This window comes from Hermetia illucens, chromosome 6 (assembly GCF_905115235.1).
Source record: "Hermetia illucens chromosome 6, iHerIll2.2.curated.20191125, whole genome shotgun sequence".
Lineage (NCBI taxonomy): Eukaryota > Metazoa > Arthropoda > Insecta > Diptera > Stratiomyidae > Hermetia > Hermetia illucens.
The window spans coordinates 23154269-23171346 of NC_051854.1; the positions used below are offsets into that span (position 1 = coordinate 23154269).

At 43.2% G+C, this 17078-nt stretch overlaps 1 protein-coding gene across 1 annotated transcript; it reads left to right on the plus strand.

Moving 5' to 3' along the window:
- The first annotated feature begins 561 nt into the window (after window positions 1-561).
- On the plus strand, window positions 562-16346 carry LOC119659784 (importin-13). The gene is made up of 11 exons (XM_038068050.1): window positions 562-717; window positions 983-1150; window positions 1212-1361; window positions 1426-1604; window positions 7242-7920; window positions 7980-8579; window positions 8640-8852; window positions 8910-9047; window positions 9107-9199; window positions 14987-15450; window positions 15512-16346. Exons 1-11 carry the CDS (start codon window positions 562-564, stop codon window positions 15591-15593), a joined length of 2922 nt encoding a protein of 973 aa, XP_037923978.1. The 3' UTR covers window positions 15594-16346.
- Window positions 16347-17078: the final 732 nt, after the last annotated feature.

Sequence of the window (17078 nt, forward strand, 5' to 3'; positions counted from 1 at the left end):
GTTCGCGCCAAGACTGAGCAGAAATGAACAAGCTGACTGGGACCATATGGTTTTGATTGTGCATTCACAATTGAGCAAGATAGGGTGACAGATAAGATTAGCCACGTTATTATGAGTTTGAATTGTCATTTAATTTTTTCATCGAATAACCGAGAATTTTTTTTAAGTTATTTCTTATCAAACCACATATTAGTTTTCGAGAAAGTATAAACTTTATCCAATTAGTACCGAATATTGGCTGATTTACAAACGCGATAGAAAACGTGTGCAGTCTTCTTGACATAAACCCGAATGGCAATTCCGTGAGATTCCAATCAGTTGTCAAACGTCAAACTCTTTTGTCGGTGCGTTTGACAGTTAGCGGGTTGTCTGTACCTGGCTTGTGGTGGTTGATTTTCTTTGCGTTTTCAAGTAAATTTTTATCGGTGGCCTAGTCAAAATCCTAGTTCTTATTGGAGGGCAATGAATTTCATCCCATTCTGAAGGCCAGCACACGAATTATTTAAGCGGAGGAAGTGATTAAAACTCGCAAAAGTAGCTAGACAGGGGGAAAAGTGAAATATGGAACCGATAGACATCAAGGCTCTCGAGGAGGCTGTGGTCCTCTTTTATCGATCGACATCGAATCAACAAGCAGTCGCCCACGACTGGCTGACGAAGGCTCAGAGCAGTACACAGGCATGGTCGTTTTCGTGGGATTTGATGCAGTTGGGAAAGGTATGGAGCTTTGAGTCATCATAACCTTCCGAGGCCTTGCCCAGGTTCTTAGCTTGTTGGTATTCAACCATCGGACTATGGTTTGTTGCGGTTGGGAGCAGACCGCCCCAGTGATTCGCTTTCTGTAACGCAGGCGGTCCGTCCCCTGGTCTTGACTTCCTCAACTGAGTGCCTTATTCACTTTGCTATTTATAAACACAGAAAAGCTATTTCAGCTGATAACAGATGATCGATGGCGTTATTTCTGAAATATTTCTCGTTGCAGAGTCAGGAAGTCCAATTCTTCGGAGCCATCACGCTGCACTCGAAGTTAATGAAATTCTGGCATGAGGTTCCGCCGGAGAACCGGGACGAGTTGAAGCAGAAGCTGCTGGAGCACATTATAATGTTCGCTGGGGGGCCTAAGATCGTCCTGAATCGACTTTGCATCGCGGTAAGTTGGCTCTGCTTTGTTCCCCATGAGTGGATCATACAAAACAATTTATTTCCCCCAGCTCAGTGCATTTATCGTGCATATGCTCAAGGACTGGCCAACTGCGATTGAGGATGTTCTCAACACGTTCCAGTCACAGCAGATCCCGAATGTAACGCCCGAGACGCAGCTATGGATTATGCTTGAGGTCTTGTCCGGGATCCCTGAAGAGGTAAACTAAACTGATTTATTGAAGGCAAACATTCACGTTCTGAAACTGAAACCTCATTTTTTAGGCGAATGCAATCTACACTTCCGTAAGGCGAGTGACACTGCGCGGAGAAATTAATAAGAAGGCCCCGATTGTGATGAAGGTTATCGAGGGATACTTGGAAGCGCAAGTTGAGCGAGAATGGCGTGATGAGGACATCACGAATGTGATAAAAGCCGTTAAATGTGCCGACATTTGGATAAAGTGAGTACGAAAAATCGTTTTAAAGAATTTTATGCAAGACTTTGTATGAGAACGCCCTGTGGACTGGGGCTTAAGAATACATTCAAACTTTAGAAGCTTTATTACCTACGAAACACCAACAACGCCTCGGATAGAGACTGCCTTCCCGGCTACGGTCTTTAGCTTTTGAAAGCGAAATTTTTCCTCGAGAAGAAGGGGATGATCGTTAAGATTCCAAAGAAGTTCACCCATTTTGATTGTGACAATTGGAGGAATATCTGTGTGCTCCTTGACGTCGCAAAAATAGTCCTGGAATGCACAAGGAAGATTTGGAAAGCTTGATCGACAAAGAGCGGGGTGGTTTCCCCTCGGGATCCACCTGTATTGGCCACATCAGCACTCTAGATCATTTTGGAAGAGTACACGGAGTTTAGATCTTCGCTGCACCTGGTCTTCATCTATTTCGGAAAAAGGTTTCGATAGTGTGAATAGGCTTTGTAGGTTTCCTCATTATAGTGTTAAGACGTGGGTGCTCAGAATGCTCGCTTTCTCCAACTTGAGCGGGAATTTCAAAAGTAAAAGTTGGACATTCTGGGCCTAAGCGAAATAAGATGATGAATGGCAATGTGTTTCTCTACTGGTTGACGGATTTCTGACGACTAACTTAAGGCGTCCTCTCTTGACTTGGGAGCCGGGTTCTGACAGACTGGATTGGGAAGCTGCCCCTAAGTTAAACTTCGACCCCTTGTATGATCTAACTGTCGCTCAATAGTGGGAGAGCTATCTTGATGATCGGGCAGACGATATACTGAATAACCCACCTGAAAACATCGGTGAGCATTAAGCTGCCATCAAAAATGCCCTTTTCTAGGGTGCTACACGAGTTGTTGGCAACGTGCCGAAGGGACGTCATAAGGTCTGGCTGACTGCGAAATCGCGGAAGTGGATCGCTGAACGGAAGGGGTCGAAGACTATTGACCGCTGCGAGCGATAGCGGGCGTGACGCACTCGAACTCCGATACCGAGCGAAATCCCGAGAGTAAAACCGCTGGGCTTGACGGTCTCCTCTCAAAAATATTCATCGCTGCACCTGCAGTTACTGTTGATTTGCTACTTCCGCTCGTACGGAAACGTTGGGAATCCGAAAAAGTAGAAGAAGGAGATGATCATCAAGATCTAAAAGAAGGGATCCGTTTTGAATGTGCCAATTGGAGAGGTATCTCCGTGCCTCCTGCCGTCCCAAAGATAATCCTGCCAAAATAATCTTGGAATGCATCAAAAAACATCTCGAAAGCTTCATCGGCAGATAGCAGGCGGGTTTCCACTCCCGATTCTCCTGGATTGACCACATCAACCCCCCTATGGATCATCTTGGAACAGTGCTCTTCATCGATTTCGAAAAAGTTTCGATAACGTGAACAGTGTATCTGGAGTGCTCTAGGCAGGAGGGGCATTTTTAAGGAACTAATAGCTATTGTCGGAGTGGCATATGAAGGCGCAGAATGTCAACTGCTGCACCCAGGTAAAATCTCGGAGGTTTTGAGGTCCAAAGCGAAGCCCGCCAGGGTCACATCCTGCCACCGAAATTATTTCTTCTTGCTATCGGTGACGAACTCCATGTTACCTTCTTCGGAGGACCAGGAGGAATTCAATGAACGATGACTTCCTCTCTCACACACTTCGACTACGCTGATGAAATCGGTTGGCTCTCCCACCGGGTCATGGACCCTGGCCAAATCGCTCTGCATTTGAAAAGAGAGACAAGCAGAGTTGGACTGAAGGTAACCGTCAACAAAACCAAAGTTCTTAATCTGACGGGCTATCGCACTCTCCCTATCTGCATTAATGGACAGCATGGAAGGTGTCGATCAGCTTGTATACTAGGAAGCGTGATTTCCGCCGACGGTGACACCGAACTGGATGTCGCTCAAACCATTTGCAGCGCTAGATCCGCTTTCGTTGAATCATTATTCAATATAGTGTCGAATGGAAATCTTCCACCTGTCGTTTGTTCCGTTTTGTCCGGCCACGACGAATCAATTACCAGATCACCAGTTCCGGCTCTCAACATACGCTGAGCAAAATGGTCCCCATGGAACTTGCACCCAAAGTGCGCACCCACCCTCTATAACATCCCAAAGCGTCGTGCGTCAAAGCATTATATCTGAGGGTTTACGACTAAACATACATCTTCTGCTGCGTTAAGCAGTACCTCTTCAAGAGCTGCTTCTTCTGGGACATCGGATCATCGAGCTTCCGGTAAAGGGTCACTTACTGGCTCCCTGTAAATGCTGTTCTCCCTTTACTATCAAAATGTGAGAGGCCTCAAAACCAAGCTGCCGTTTTTCAGATTATCTGCAATACATGACATTATCTATATATCTGAGCGCCCTGTCTTAGCGCCCTCCTCGAGTACATGAGGACAGCACTCTCCAACAGGTTGACTGGATTCACTAAGTATAAAACACGTTAATTTTTTTAAAATGATTTATCAGGGATCGAATTGCTAAGGACTCAGCCCATCTTCTCAAATAGGCAGCGCAGTGTCATATAGGTGTCCATCGACCAATAGTTCGATGAAGCTAGAATTTAGTAAATGGTCATTAACTTGCGCCCACTTTTTCTAGTACACGCACCCATCTTATCTAGCTTAAAACTCAAGTGATCAAAAATTTAGAGCAGGCAGCGATGACGAGTTGCCTTTGCCTTGGTACAAAATCGTCAGCCATCTTCGCATCTTAACATTAGCACAACTGAGAAGCACTACTGCACCCAATGTTCGCTTAGACGAAATCACAGCAAAATTCTGCACACCAGTTTAAGGCCTGACGAGAGGGATAATAGGAGGCATCACACCTTTTCCGACATTGGCCCCGGACTCATTCCTTTCTCTGTCGTGTACTGAATCTTAGGTTCTCCGATTCAATGTAAAAACCCCCTCTTCGTATATGTTGTTAACACCAAAGATATTCTCACTTTTTAATTCATAAAATTAAGGCGAACAATGATTTCTTATTATCTATAAACTAGACATATGTGTGTGTGGTGGGGGAGAAGCTACAGCTTCTGAGCACTTAGGCCATGTTGGCCCATTGTACTCGCCACCCCCGTCTAACGGAATATTCCGGATTAGTTAACGTATCGCAGGATTTCCGTTAGTGGATGTGATGCTACCCGTCGCAACTGGAGAACATCAGCACCAAAAATCTGATGCCTGATGGGCGGGGCATTCACATAGGAAATGCTCCGTGGATTCCGCTTCCTCATTACAGGAGGAACACGTATCATCTTGAGTAATTCCTATTCTGAACATATGCCCAGCTAGTGAATTATGGCCTGTCAGAATGCCAACAATACTCCTGCAAAACCTCCTGCTTTTCGACAGGACAAACTTTGCGATACGCATGTTCGGTTCTGGCAGGAAAAATTTGGTTTGTCGAGCAGCACCTGTCATTGTGGGAAGCTTGTTCCCAGTTTTTGAAAACAGGCTTAGCCAATGCTACTGATACTCCAATTGCTGGTTCCCGGTCCCGGCATAGGGGAGATTGACCCCTCTTTCGCTAAAGCATCCGAGATTTCATTTCCCTCTACGCTACAATGACCAGGTACCCAGAATTGTTCCGCCGTATTGAATCTATAGATAGCGTTCAAACGGTTTCTGCATTCCTGAACGATTTTCGAAGTGATCAAAGGACTCCTCAACGCCCTCAATGCAGCTTGGCTATCACTGCAGATTGCGATGCGCCTGCCCTTCAACTGCTCGTCAATGACCCAGTTTGCCGCCCATCGCATAAACTTCGGCTTGAAAAACCATTGCATATTGTCCCAAAGGAAAAGCCCACTTCTCGTTTTTATTCGAGAGGTAGACTCCGGCTTCAGAACCCTCTTTTGTTTTTGAGCCATCGGTGTAGAAGAATTCCGTATATCCCGCCACGCATTCCTATGGGACTTCCAAGTTCTTTCTACGCTTCAGGGTAACTTCATATCTTCTACCAAACAGATGTATGGGGCACGAGAATCGGAAGGCATTGTAAGAACTGGATTTTGTTCTCCCAGTAACCCTTCCAATGCTCTGTGCCCCCCACAACTATTGTTTCCCCATCGATTTAATCGAATTAGTCTATGAGCTGCTCTCATTGCAATGCTTTGAATAACTATATCCAGGGGCTGCAAATTGAGTAGTGCATTCAGAGCTGCGTCGGATGTTGTGCTCATGGCACCAGTGATATCCAGACAAACTGTTCTTTGCAGTGCGGCTAGTTTACGGTGAAAACCTTTTGTCTCATCTTATACTACCACACTACGGATGCATATACGAACATCGGCCTAATGATGGCAACGTACGTCCACATGATCACATGAGGCCTGAGTCTCCATGTCGACGCAAAGGTCCGTCTGCACGTGAGAGCTTGTTTCATCTTTACCTCTACATATTTGTTCCAAAGAAGTTATTTATCTAGAGTAACTCCCAGATATTTCACTTCTTCGGAGTTGAAGGGTAGTACCCCTTATCTCAGGGAGGTAAAGTCCATTCAGTTTTCTCCTTTTTGTGTGGTTTTATTTGGATTGTGGTTTTATTTGGATTAACTGAAAGACCATGTTTGAGGCACCAACTGTTTATCAAATCAATGGCACGTTGTATATTCCTACACACCGTTCCAAGATCCCAATCAACAGCAAGCACAGCCACGTCATCAGCATAACCTTGAGCGTGTATTGGCAAATTTTGCAGTTCGCATAGTAGTGAGTCGATCAGCATACTCCACAGAAGTGGCGAAAGCACACCCGCTTGGGGGCAGCCCTTCGTTGCTTCTGCAGTGAGATAGCGATCGACACCCACCTCAGCACACACCAATCTCTGCGTCAGCATAGCATGGATCCACTTAATTAAAGCATCATTAACACTATGCTCTCTGGCAGCATCACAAAGTTTTTCAAAAGGTGCACAGTCAAAAGCCCCTTCAATGTCCACGAACACCCCCATCGCGTACTCACCATTCAAAGTTGCATCCTCTATCTTTGTAACCACAGAATGAAGAGCAGACTCACAGGACTTTCTACGCTGGTATGCATGTTGGTTTTCACTAAGTGGGTACGACCTAACTGCGTTTCCACGAATGGTACGCTACACCAGTCTCTCAAAACCTTTCAGTAAGAATGAAGTCAAGCTGATAGCTCTGAAGTTTTTTGGATTAGAATAGTCATCTTTCCCAGCTTTCGGTATGAAGTTAGTTCTTCCGCCGACGGAGGGCACAAAGAATCATAGGGTAAGTAGGCAGAGGCAACTATAACGTTTCTCCTCTTACTATTAACCTGGTATTGTAAGTTGACCGCAATAAGGTCCTGGGAACAGAATTGTCTCAGCATGGTTGTTTCTAACAATTTTGACATCAGAACGTAGGCCCTCGGTTTCGAGGATCTTTCATCGAAGAAGATCCTGGTCCCCTTGACTGATCCAATACCACAGATTCTGTTAAAACGAACCCATGGCTCTTGAACCAGAAATATATAAGGACAGTCCTGCAACTTTGCCAGCTTTGCCGCCAGTAGATAGGAAGAAGCTTTGGCATGCTGCAGGTTGATTTGACTAACTCTTATGTTTGTAGCCACAAGTGCAGTCTAGTACACTTACGAGTACATCTAATCATTACTTTTCAGAAACGGCGGTTATCAAATCGACAAGTGTCACAAACTAACCGATTGTCTGCTCAAATCAGTTAACAAAGTCTACTGGCCGAATGCTCATGACGACGGTTGTTTATCTGCGGACGAAAACGATTTAGCCGAAGCAAGTCTCAAAACTCTAGCGAATATTATGAAGCAGCCTGAGTCCCACCTTTATCCAAACAACGCTTTCACGCTTATCAAAATGTGCTTAGATTCTCTAACAGATATAACCAAATCGGAGTGGAGAGAAAACAATCCAAACGAGGACATCGCAGTTAATATTTATACATTATTTATATCATCCATTGAACGGCATTCACGCTTGCTAATGGCCGGAGTCTGCGCTGAGGAGTCTCAACACGGAGAATTGTATTCGAGACTTGTGAATGAAATTCTTCAATGCACAAACAAGCCGGGCATTTATCCAGTGGAAGAATCATGCAGCAACTTAGCCATGGCATTTTGGTATTTGCTGCAGGACGAAGTCTTCTCTCTTGCAAATAACGAGGAAAAAAATAAATGCTTGAAAATTATTCAACCATTATACGCCCACCTGACTCGAATATTGATTCGGAAAGCACAGCAGCCCGACGAGGCGTCTCTAGATAAGTGGAATGCCGACGACTTGGAGACATTCAGATGTTACCGTCAAGATATTGCAGATACATTGGTAAGAATCACGACGTAAATTATCTGTAGAGGTTCATATATTTATATTCATGATTTCAGCTGTACTGTTACGACGTACTTAAAAACCACATCTTCGTAATATTCTCAAGCGCCCTTAATGAGGCTATAGTAGAAGTCCAATCCGATCCGTCGTCCTGGACTAAATTAGAAGCTTGCATACTTGCCTTCCTTGCAGTAGCCGAACGTACATTTAGCATGGAAACGGAACAGATTCCAAAAATGATGGAGGTCCTTAATAATATCCCATACGAAAAACTCAACGAAAAGCTGCTAGGAACAGCTCTAGAAACTGTTGGTGCTTATTGTTTATGGTTTAAGGATAATCCCGAATACATACCGTCTGCAATACAATTACTGGTTAAAGGACTAAATTCATCGATGGCCTCACAGGCAACATTGGGGTTGAAAGAACTATGTCGCGATTGCCAAATACAGTTGAAACCGTACGCTGAACCACTATTAGAAGCTTGCCAGGCAGTTTTGCTAGGGGGCCGGCTGAAAAACTCGGAGTCTGTTCGGTTGATGTTCAGTATAGGAAGATTAATGAGTATGTTGCCGCCTGCAAAAATCACTTCTTGTCTAGATGCAATGGTGTCACCTTGCTTTGAAGAGCTGCAAATGATCGCGCAAGCCGGTGCAGTAAGTTCTTGTCTCTGTATTCTGCCTATAATATACTTTCAAAACTATTTATTTTCACAGAAAACGGAGCCCGCTAAAATAAGAACCCTCTATCGTTTGAATATGATATCCACACTTTTCTCCTCCCTGAACACGAACACTGAAGATGGTTCTGTATTGAATGAATCGTATTCAAATGGCGGAGTTCAGCCAATCTTGATTGTAATGCAAAATACTATGCCAATTTTTAAGCAAATCACTGAGTTGTGGATTCAGGAAACGCAAGTTGTCGAGGTATAAAGTGAATGGAATCAATGTCTACAGTCTTCTCACTAATATTATCCCTTCTAGGCTTCGTGTAATGCACTGAAACACGCAATTACGAATTTAATGACAGATTTCAAGCCGATGCTGCAAGATCTTTGTGTGTTGATAATTTCAATTATGCAGAACATTTGTTCCGCTCCGCTGTTGGCAGTATCAAAAACTGTAAGTGAAATTTTATATCCTGGATTGTATTTTTCACGATTTGTTTATCCTTTATTCAGTGTATTCTGATGTTCTACAAAGATGAAGATTGCAAAGGATTAATGCAACAATTTCTAGTTGAAGTAATTTCCCACACGTTCAGACTTTTTGAGGTAAGATAATACTAAGATTTTTCAATTGTAAATTTTAAGAGGGTAAACCACTGTAGAGGCTGAAAAATGGACCAAACTTTAGGTTTTTTTCTGAGAAACTATCGAAACTCGGTAAAAAGATATTTATCATAGAAATATTGACCAATTCAAAATGAAATGGTGGCTCCCCAAAGTTTTGACAGAGGTGTCGTTTCGTAGCGGCATGGCCTAAGCGAAGTGCGATGGTGGGACTTTGGAGAACACTCCTCTCCCATCTCGCGATATTGTGCCTTTATACTATGGAAGGCGAGTGGTGCGTGACGCAGTTCCGGTGTCGGGCTGTTACTGATAACCGCAAGCTGCACTCTCTTGATCTTTAAGCTAGTTTGTGATAGAAACTTGACTATACGATTCCTGTTCAGTTTAAGGAGCATCACAATTGTGCAGTGCTACATACCAACGGAGATTTCCGATATAGGAGAGAGATTGTGATTGTAATGGGTGATCTTAATTCCAATATTAAAGATGATCTTGGTGACCGCAACAACAATATGGTTTACAGACTTCTACAAGTAGAAAGGATTTCGCCACGGCAAACCCCATCACGAAAGAAATTGTTGGAAGTGATCGCAAGCCTTCAAATGGTCCCGTGAAGGACTTGAAGAATAACTGAGAAGCTGGAAGAAACACTTAAACACTATTGTGAATCATTCAACATCCGGTGAAATTCCACCTTCTATGAATGAATTACCAAAACCAGCGGATACAGACTGCTCCCAAAAAAGAAGCAGAGTAACGTCGTCGCCCTTCCGTTGTTACTTTCAATTACTTGTAAATGCTGGCAATCTAAGATCTTTGCCAGTGAATGGAAGTAGGGGACGATTCTTAGCATTCCGGAAAGAGGCCACCCAGTGCGGCAACTGGAGGGCATTTGGCTATCGAACTTAATGTGGCTGGACGCATTTATAACGTGAAATTCGCCTTGGCTATTTTGTCCACAATTACAACTACGTCGGTATTTTCTTTAAATGGAAAGTGACCACCACTGTTACTCCCAAGCTTTTATCAATACATGTACGTTCCATGTCATCGGGGTATTCTGGCCTAAGATAATAACTAATCAAGAGCTTGGTAATCGTACAGGCCAGATACCAGTAGATGTGTTGATCAGAAAGCGGAAGTGACAGTCGATTTCATTTTATTCGTGCAATGAGGTGGAAAATATTAAAACAACTCGTCCGCTCCAGCTCCGCCTCGTAAATTCAAAGTTAGAGCGGGAGCGTGTTTAATTGGGTTATACTAAAAACCATTTCCGATTTTTCCGACCCCAACCCCGTGGCACCATCATTTAAGTATTGCTCCGCAGAATGAGCTTGCCTTGAGGAACTCGTACTTCTACTCCTTCAGCAACTCCTGCTGTATTTTTACGATTGCGGAGGAAACCATAAGTCAGTTCTACTTCGGCGCTAGCATCTCCGCAACTATATTCTCTGGACTCACGATTCTTCCCGTCGCTTAGTTCAAATTCCGTCTCTCTATCGTGAACCTTGTCTAGTGAAACATCGCATTCTCTGAATCCTCCAGTATCACTCCGCATCTAGGACAATTCGATGAATTATCAAACCCGCGATGTCAATACTGCCTGTAGCAACTACCGTGCCCCATTAAGAACTGGGTAATATAATAGTTAGTCTCTCTATGTTTCTGCTCAAGCCACACCCTAATGTTGGGAATCAGTCGATGCATCCATCGACCTCGACTCATCCCATCTGCGTTGTCAGAGGTCATTCGACTCTGACCTTGCCGTATTCCTGCATTTTATGTGCCCCTATATATTTTCTGCATAGTACAGCACACTCATTTCTTACGCCCAAATGTCGACTGGGATTATGCCCGCCATCATTACCTCATCTGATGTAGTTCTAAAAGTGCTGCAAACTCTCAAAGACATCTGCCGATATACAGAATTCACCTGCTTCCATCTCTTACAGTTTGCAAGGGCCCCCGCCCATGCAGGTGACGCAGAAAGGATCGAACCGGCTAGAAGCAACCCCCGACAGGGTTACGGCCCTCTAATATTCGCCAACTTTTTGCAAGTGTAGTGATGGCACCGGCTGTCCTTTGACATGCATACTCTAGGTGTTTCCTAAAGCTCAGTTTGTATCAATCATCACCGCCAGATATTTCATAACCGACACGATACGACAGTATGTCCAACGACTTTCTCTTTCTCACTGTATTCTTCATTTTCCGGTTCGTTATTAGGACTTCTGCTTTTGTTTTCCCATTCACTAAGGTCAAGCTGGCTTTTTCGAGTCAGGACTTTTTCACTCTCATTGTTTCCGTCGCATAGACTTCCACATCCTCTGGGGCCTTTTCTATAACAGCTACAGCTAGGTCTTCTGCAAAGCCGACAATCGTAGAGTGGGCGCGCCATTTCTACTTTTAGCAGTGTTGTAGATGACTCTCTCCATTATCTTCCCCATTGTATCCAACAGACAGATCAGCTTATTGGATTTGGGAAACAACTCTAAGTTTTGCTTTTTCTACTGGGCAGGGAATATTCCCTTTCTTTTAGGTATGTCTAGAGGGTGTTAGCGAAAAGTCATGCCTAGTCTTTACTGCCAGCTTCAATGCTCTTTTGGGGATGTGATCCAAACTTGGTACCTTGTTGTCGCCGATCCTACTACATAATTCCTGGACCTCTTCCACAGTTAATAGAGGCATTACGCACTTGTTTAGCTGGACCATCGTTTGCCTTTCGTTGTTTTCGTGGTGGCGAAACAAAGTGACAACAATCGCTTTCAGACGCGAGCAGGTTATCGGAGGCGATCTTCGCGCCCTTTTCATTACCACCCCTTAGGCCCTGCCAAAAGGGATTATATCAATATAGCCGCACAATTGTTTGAAGCACTTCCAAGAAGATTTTATATAGTGGCAAAGAAGCAAGGAAAGTCATTGTGTACCTTCGGGATAGGGATGAGGTGGCGAACTAGCGCGAGGCCCATGTTGTTAATGTATTTGTGTGTCGATGGCGCTCAGATGGTTCTTTTTTGTATGTGTTTCCTCATCTCATATGACAAGCCATAAACAGCTGTGCCAGGCCACCTGCGTGTAGCCATGTGCTCACAACCACGTGGGGGCACACCAATGCACTGCATTGCATACACGGAACTGACACCAGACTTTACCGTCGACGGTTGGACACAATGATTTCTCTCCGTCAAAACCTCTGGTAAAGCCTCGTTGCATGGAAACATGTGGTTCGCAAACTTGCGATTTCATCCACCAGTAGATGGGTTGCATACTGGGGACCAGTCGCCTGCTGGGCATAGTAGTATCGCGTACTCCCGCCATCCATCGGATGATTTAAGTGACTTTTTGCCTGGCCGTACCATCCAGGGACATGTATATTAAAGAAAAGCTCAGGATGGTCACACATTAAAGAACTCCACTGTGAGAGATTATCCCAGAATGACTGAGTCTAGGGCACCTTAAAACTACGTGGCATAGAACAGTGGAAGAGCAGTGCTAACTTCTCAAAAGATCCTGGAAAAAGTTGAAGTGTATTGCCAGGAGACGATGGTCATTACGTCAGGCATAGGAGACTATGGCAACCATATAATCATCATCTTCGCAACAACCTGCCTTAGTATGGAACACCAGAAATCCCGCCGAAATCTACCATTTTGATATATCTAAAAACTGTTTGGCGGCCTGGTCTAAGATATCGCTCCATCTGAAACCTGCCACGTCTTGTTTTTCCACTAGAGGTCTAATATGCATCCTTGAAATTTCGACACTTTTTCCAACTACGAATCAGATTGGTGAAGAAATTCAATAGACCAAACCTGCGCGAGTCAGAAATTCAATTGTAGGACGGAACTGGGCGAAGTGTGATGACGAAAAGGGTTCAGTTATTGCCCAAACCCACAGCTAGCGAAAGAATTACCATTTTCCCTTCCCTAAGGCACAGCCCTATCGAATCGCTTGAAAGTTGTGAACGCGTTAATTCTCGCAAAATCACATCGATCCAAAAAAATATCCTGGTTTCGTCCTTATTGCGGACAAAAAACCCAAGAATTGCAAAGATCCAAATATTTGTTTAGGAATTCAAGAAGTCAAGTCAAAAAGTTTGCCATCCAATTGATGGCGAACTGGACTAGTTGGGGTCCACAGATCGATCTGTTTTGGCTAACACCTAATTTTTCAAAAATCGCTATTTCAACCGCGTGACCGAAGTGATTACAAGGTTTTAAATGCCCCATTCTATACATTCATAAACACAAGTGAGTATGAATTATATTGAGGACAAAAAGCGCTCAGTAAATTCAAGCCTAAGCCAGCCGAAGCAAAACTAAACTTTTTGTTCATGGATTGAGAGAGTCTTAAGCATGCTTAATGGCGGACCGGACTAATTAGGGGAAAGACCTTTTCCCACGGTTTCCGGTCCACGGAATCCTCTGTTTTGGCTTATCACCCGACCCGATTTTTCAATTCATGAGACGCTACCACACTTTTACCCCTAAACAAACAAATTATTTCTGCTTTAGCCGGCTTAGGCCTAACTAGACTTAGTACTTTTTGTCCTGAAAATAATTCATACTCATGTTTATGAATGTATATAAGAGGGCAAATAAAACCTTATAACCACTTCAGTCACACTATCCTCAGTCTAGACGTTTTTCACGTCCGTTGAACTGCCCATATCCGGACGAAACCACAAGTTGTCTATTTTTCGCCAAGATATGTCATCATTCAACTCACACACATATTTAATGACGTCTTTCGCCTGGGATACTTTCCTAAATGCTGGAAATGGTTACAAAAAAACAAACGATGGTCTCGAAAGAAGATAAAGATCCATCTGTAGACCGATAAGCTTGCTCCCCCCGCTGCCAATAAATAAAACTACGTGTACTCACCAGTTCGGGTTCAGGAGGAACTGTCCGATAAGTTCATCGGTCAACCACCGAGAGTTCGCACATCCAACATTGGCATTCTTCAAGTAGTGCCGTCTAAAATATTGAGAACAACTACTCTCATACCGTGAGACATTAGAAAGGTAATGAATAGAAAGGAAATGGAAGGAAGGAAAAATAAATGGAACGCAAAGAAAAAAAAAGTTAACTGGGGTTCTCTGTGATCGCAGAACAACGAACGTCTAAAATACAAAATTTGCGCAATGTCGTCCGTTCTGTCGCCCTCTGTGGTTCTGAGTGGTGACTGGCTATTAAATGCAATGAATGACGCTTCGCGGATATGGGGACCATGATGCTACGTTGGAACGGTAGGGTAACACGCCATAATCACACCGGAAATAAGGCAAACATGATCGATATGAGGTTGGTGAAAGAGGCGCTAACGATGATGTGGTTTGGAATTGGCGCTGATAAGGGTTTATTTGCTAAGATTAGTCTGAACGTCGAAGCTGATAGGAAACAACTAAAATGGCGACCGAAACTATGGCTTGATGGAGATTTGAGAGCATCTCGACTCCATCTAGATTAGGCCTATGACCGAGCAAATTGGTACAATGGATTGAGATGAGTCGACCGCACTTCTAAATGGAAGAACAGCTAAAGAAGTCCCCAAGAGGGACAGGGACGGAACAGATGCTCTAACGCAGGACACTAACTCCGGCAAATTGCACTCGCATGAAGCATTGAAAGGGTTCGCGCAATTCGATACGAATAGGTTACAAATTTTTCTACGTGATTCTTAAGACATTGCAAGTTCTAGTGTGGTTTCCCCCTTAAAATGTTTTATTTCTACACTTAATTCATCATCAACGAATTCTTATTTCAGCAAACCTTGGAAACGAATTTTTCGAATATCTCTGATGTCGTAGAAATGTTTTATAATGTCAACTTCCATATAGTAAAGAAAGTCCCCGAAGCCATTTCAAATGGCACAGTGGACTTGAATCGTTTAATTTCATATGCACTTCGGGCGATCACCTTACCTGAAACGGGAGCTATCCGATACGGAATTCAATTCATCTCGCACTTTATTACGCAATCAAGACAATATCCCATCATGATGCAGACCGTTCTCGACAAAGGTGAAGATATAATTCGAACAGCAATTTTATGCATAGGATGTCATACGCCGCGCCCTCATGTTGATAAATTCGCGGATATATTCCTGGCGGCAAATAAGAAATATCCAGCCGAGCTTGTTGTGTGGATGAAAATGCTTGGAACGTACAACTTCCCCACGCCTGTAATTGAAAACGATGATAAAATGAAGTTCATGTCACAGATAGTGAGGTGAATTGAAATTGCATTATTTTTGCTACATTTTCATAACAAATTCAAATTCTATTTGCAGAGAAAGAGTGAACAAGCGTTTGATACAGAATTATATTAGCGAATTTGCTACGAAATCTCGAGGATTAAGCGAAAAGCTCTAAACAAGTTGCCAAAAAACGAACTACAAGTTTACGATGTTTTTGCGTGTTTTTAGTGATTGTTTTACGATTATCTCTGATAGCAATTTTAGTTCAAACCCAACAATGTGATAAAAGGCATTTTATTTTGTTGATTTACACGAATTAGATTAGAAAAGAAACTTATTTTCTAAACATAGGATTCCCAGACAGTAGGTAGGTTTATTGTAATCCATTTTTATGCGAAGGTCGTCTTTTGTATTTCCTCCAATACAACATGCGATACTCTGCTGGACATCTGTGCGTTGAGAGATAACTCATTGATCATACTTCCTGCATGATGCATTCAATAAATTGACTTTACGATTATGAGTAGAAATTCCCTTCATCCTAAACGAAACTTTAAGGGTAATTTATGGTAGACGCAAGAGAGCTAAGACATTTTTTTAAAATGGTTCTAATACCGACAGACTTTGAAAAATAACAATAAATCTCTCAACGAATGCAGCAGAGTATTATATACCCATAAATATTTTGCCTTTAGAAATATGTAAATAAGGAAACCCGCGTATGTCTTTTGACATATGTTCTCGCGATGTGAATTTGAATTTCATTGCTCACCTAAAGGATCCAAGAGACATAATTTACATTTTTTCGAAAATTTAATTTATCAATTTGAGGAAGAAAGTGAACGAGTGAGACATAAGTTATATACACCTAAAATAATGTATTAACGCTTTAAATTCGTACAAATATAATTGACATGGAAAATTGGAATATTTTTAGTCTGCATTCATATTCTAGGAGGAACAGAATTCATCGACTTTTGGTAATCACATTTCCCCGCAAAATCGCTAATTAATTTCAGATTTCACTGTGTCTCCTCGTAACTGGATAACTCTCTATCATCATCATCATCAACGGCGCAACAACCGGTATCCGGTCTAGGCCTCCCTTAAGAAGGAACTCCAGACATCCCGGTTTTGCGCCGAGGTCCACCAATTCGATATCCTTAAAAGCTGTCTGGCGTCCTGACCTACCCCATCGCTCCATCTTAGGCAGGGTCTGCCTCGTCTTCTTTTTCTACCATAGATATTGCCCTTATAGACTTTCAGGGTGGGATCATCCTCATCCATACGGATTAAGTGACCCGCCCATCATAACCTATTGAGCCGGATTTTATCCACAACCGGACGGTCATGGTATCGCTCATAGATTTCGACGTTATGTAAGCTACGGAATTGTCCATCCTCATGTAGGGGGCCAAAAATTCTTCAGAGGATTCTTCTCTCGAACGCAGCCAAGAGTTCGCAATTCTTCTTGCTAAGAACCCCAGTCCCCGAGGAATACATCAGGACTGGCAAGATCATTGTCTTGTACAGTCAGAGCTTTGACCCTATGGTGAGACGCTTCGAGCGGAACAGTTTTTGTAAGCTGAAATAGTCTCTATTGAAATTATCGGTTGTGATTTTTGACCCTAGATAGGAGAAATTATCAACGGTCTCAAAG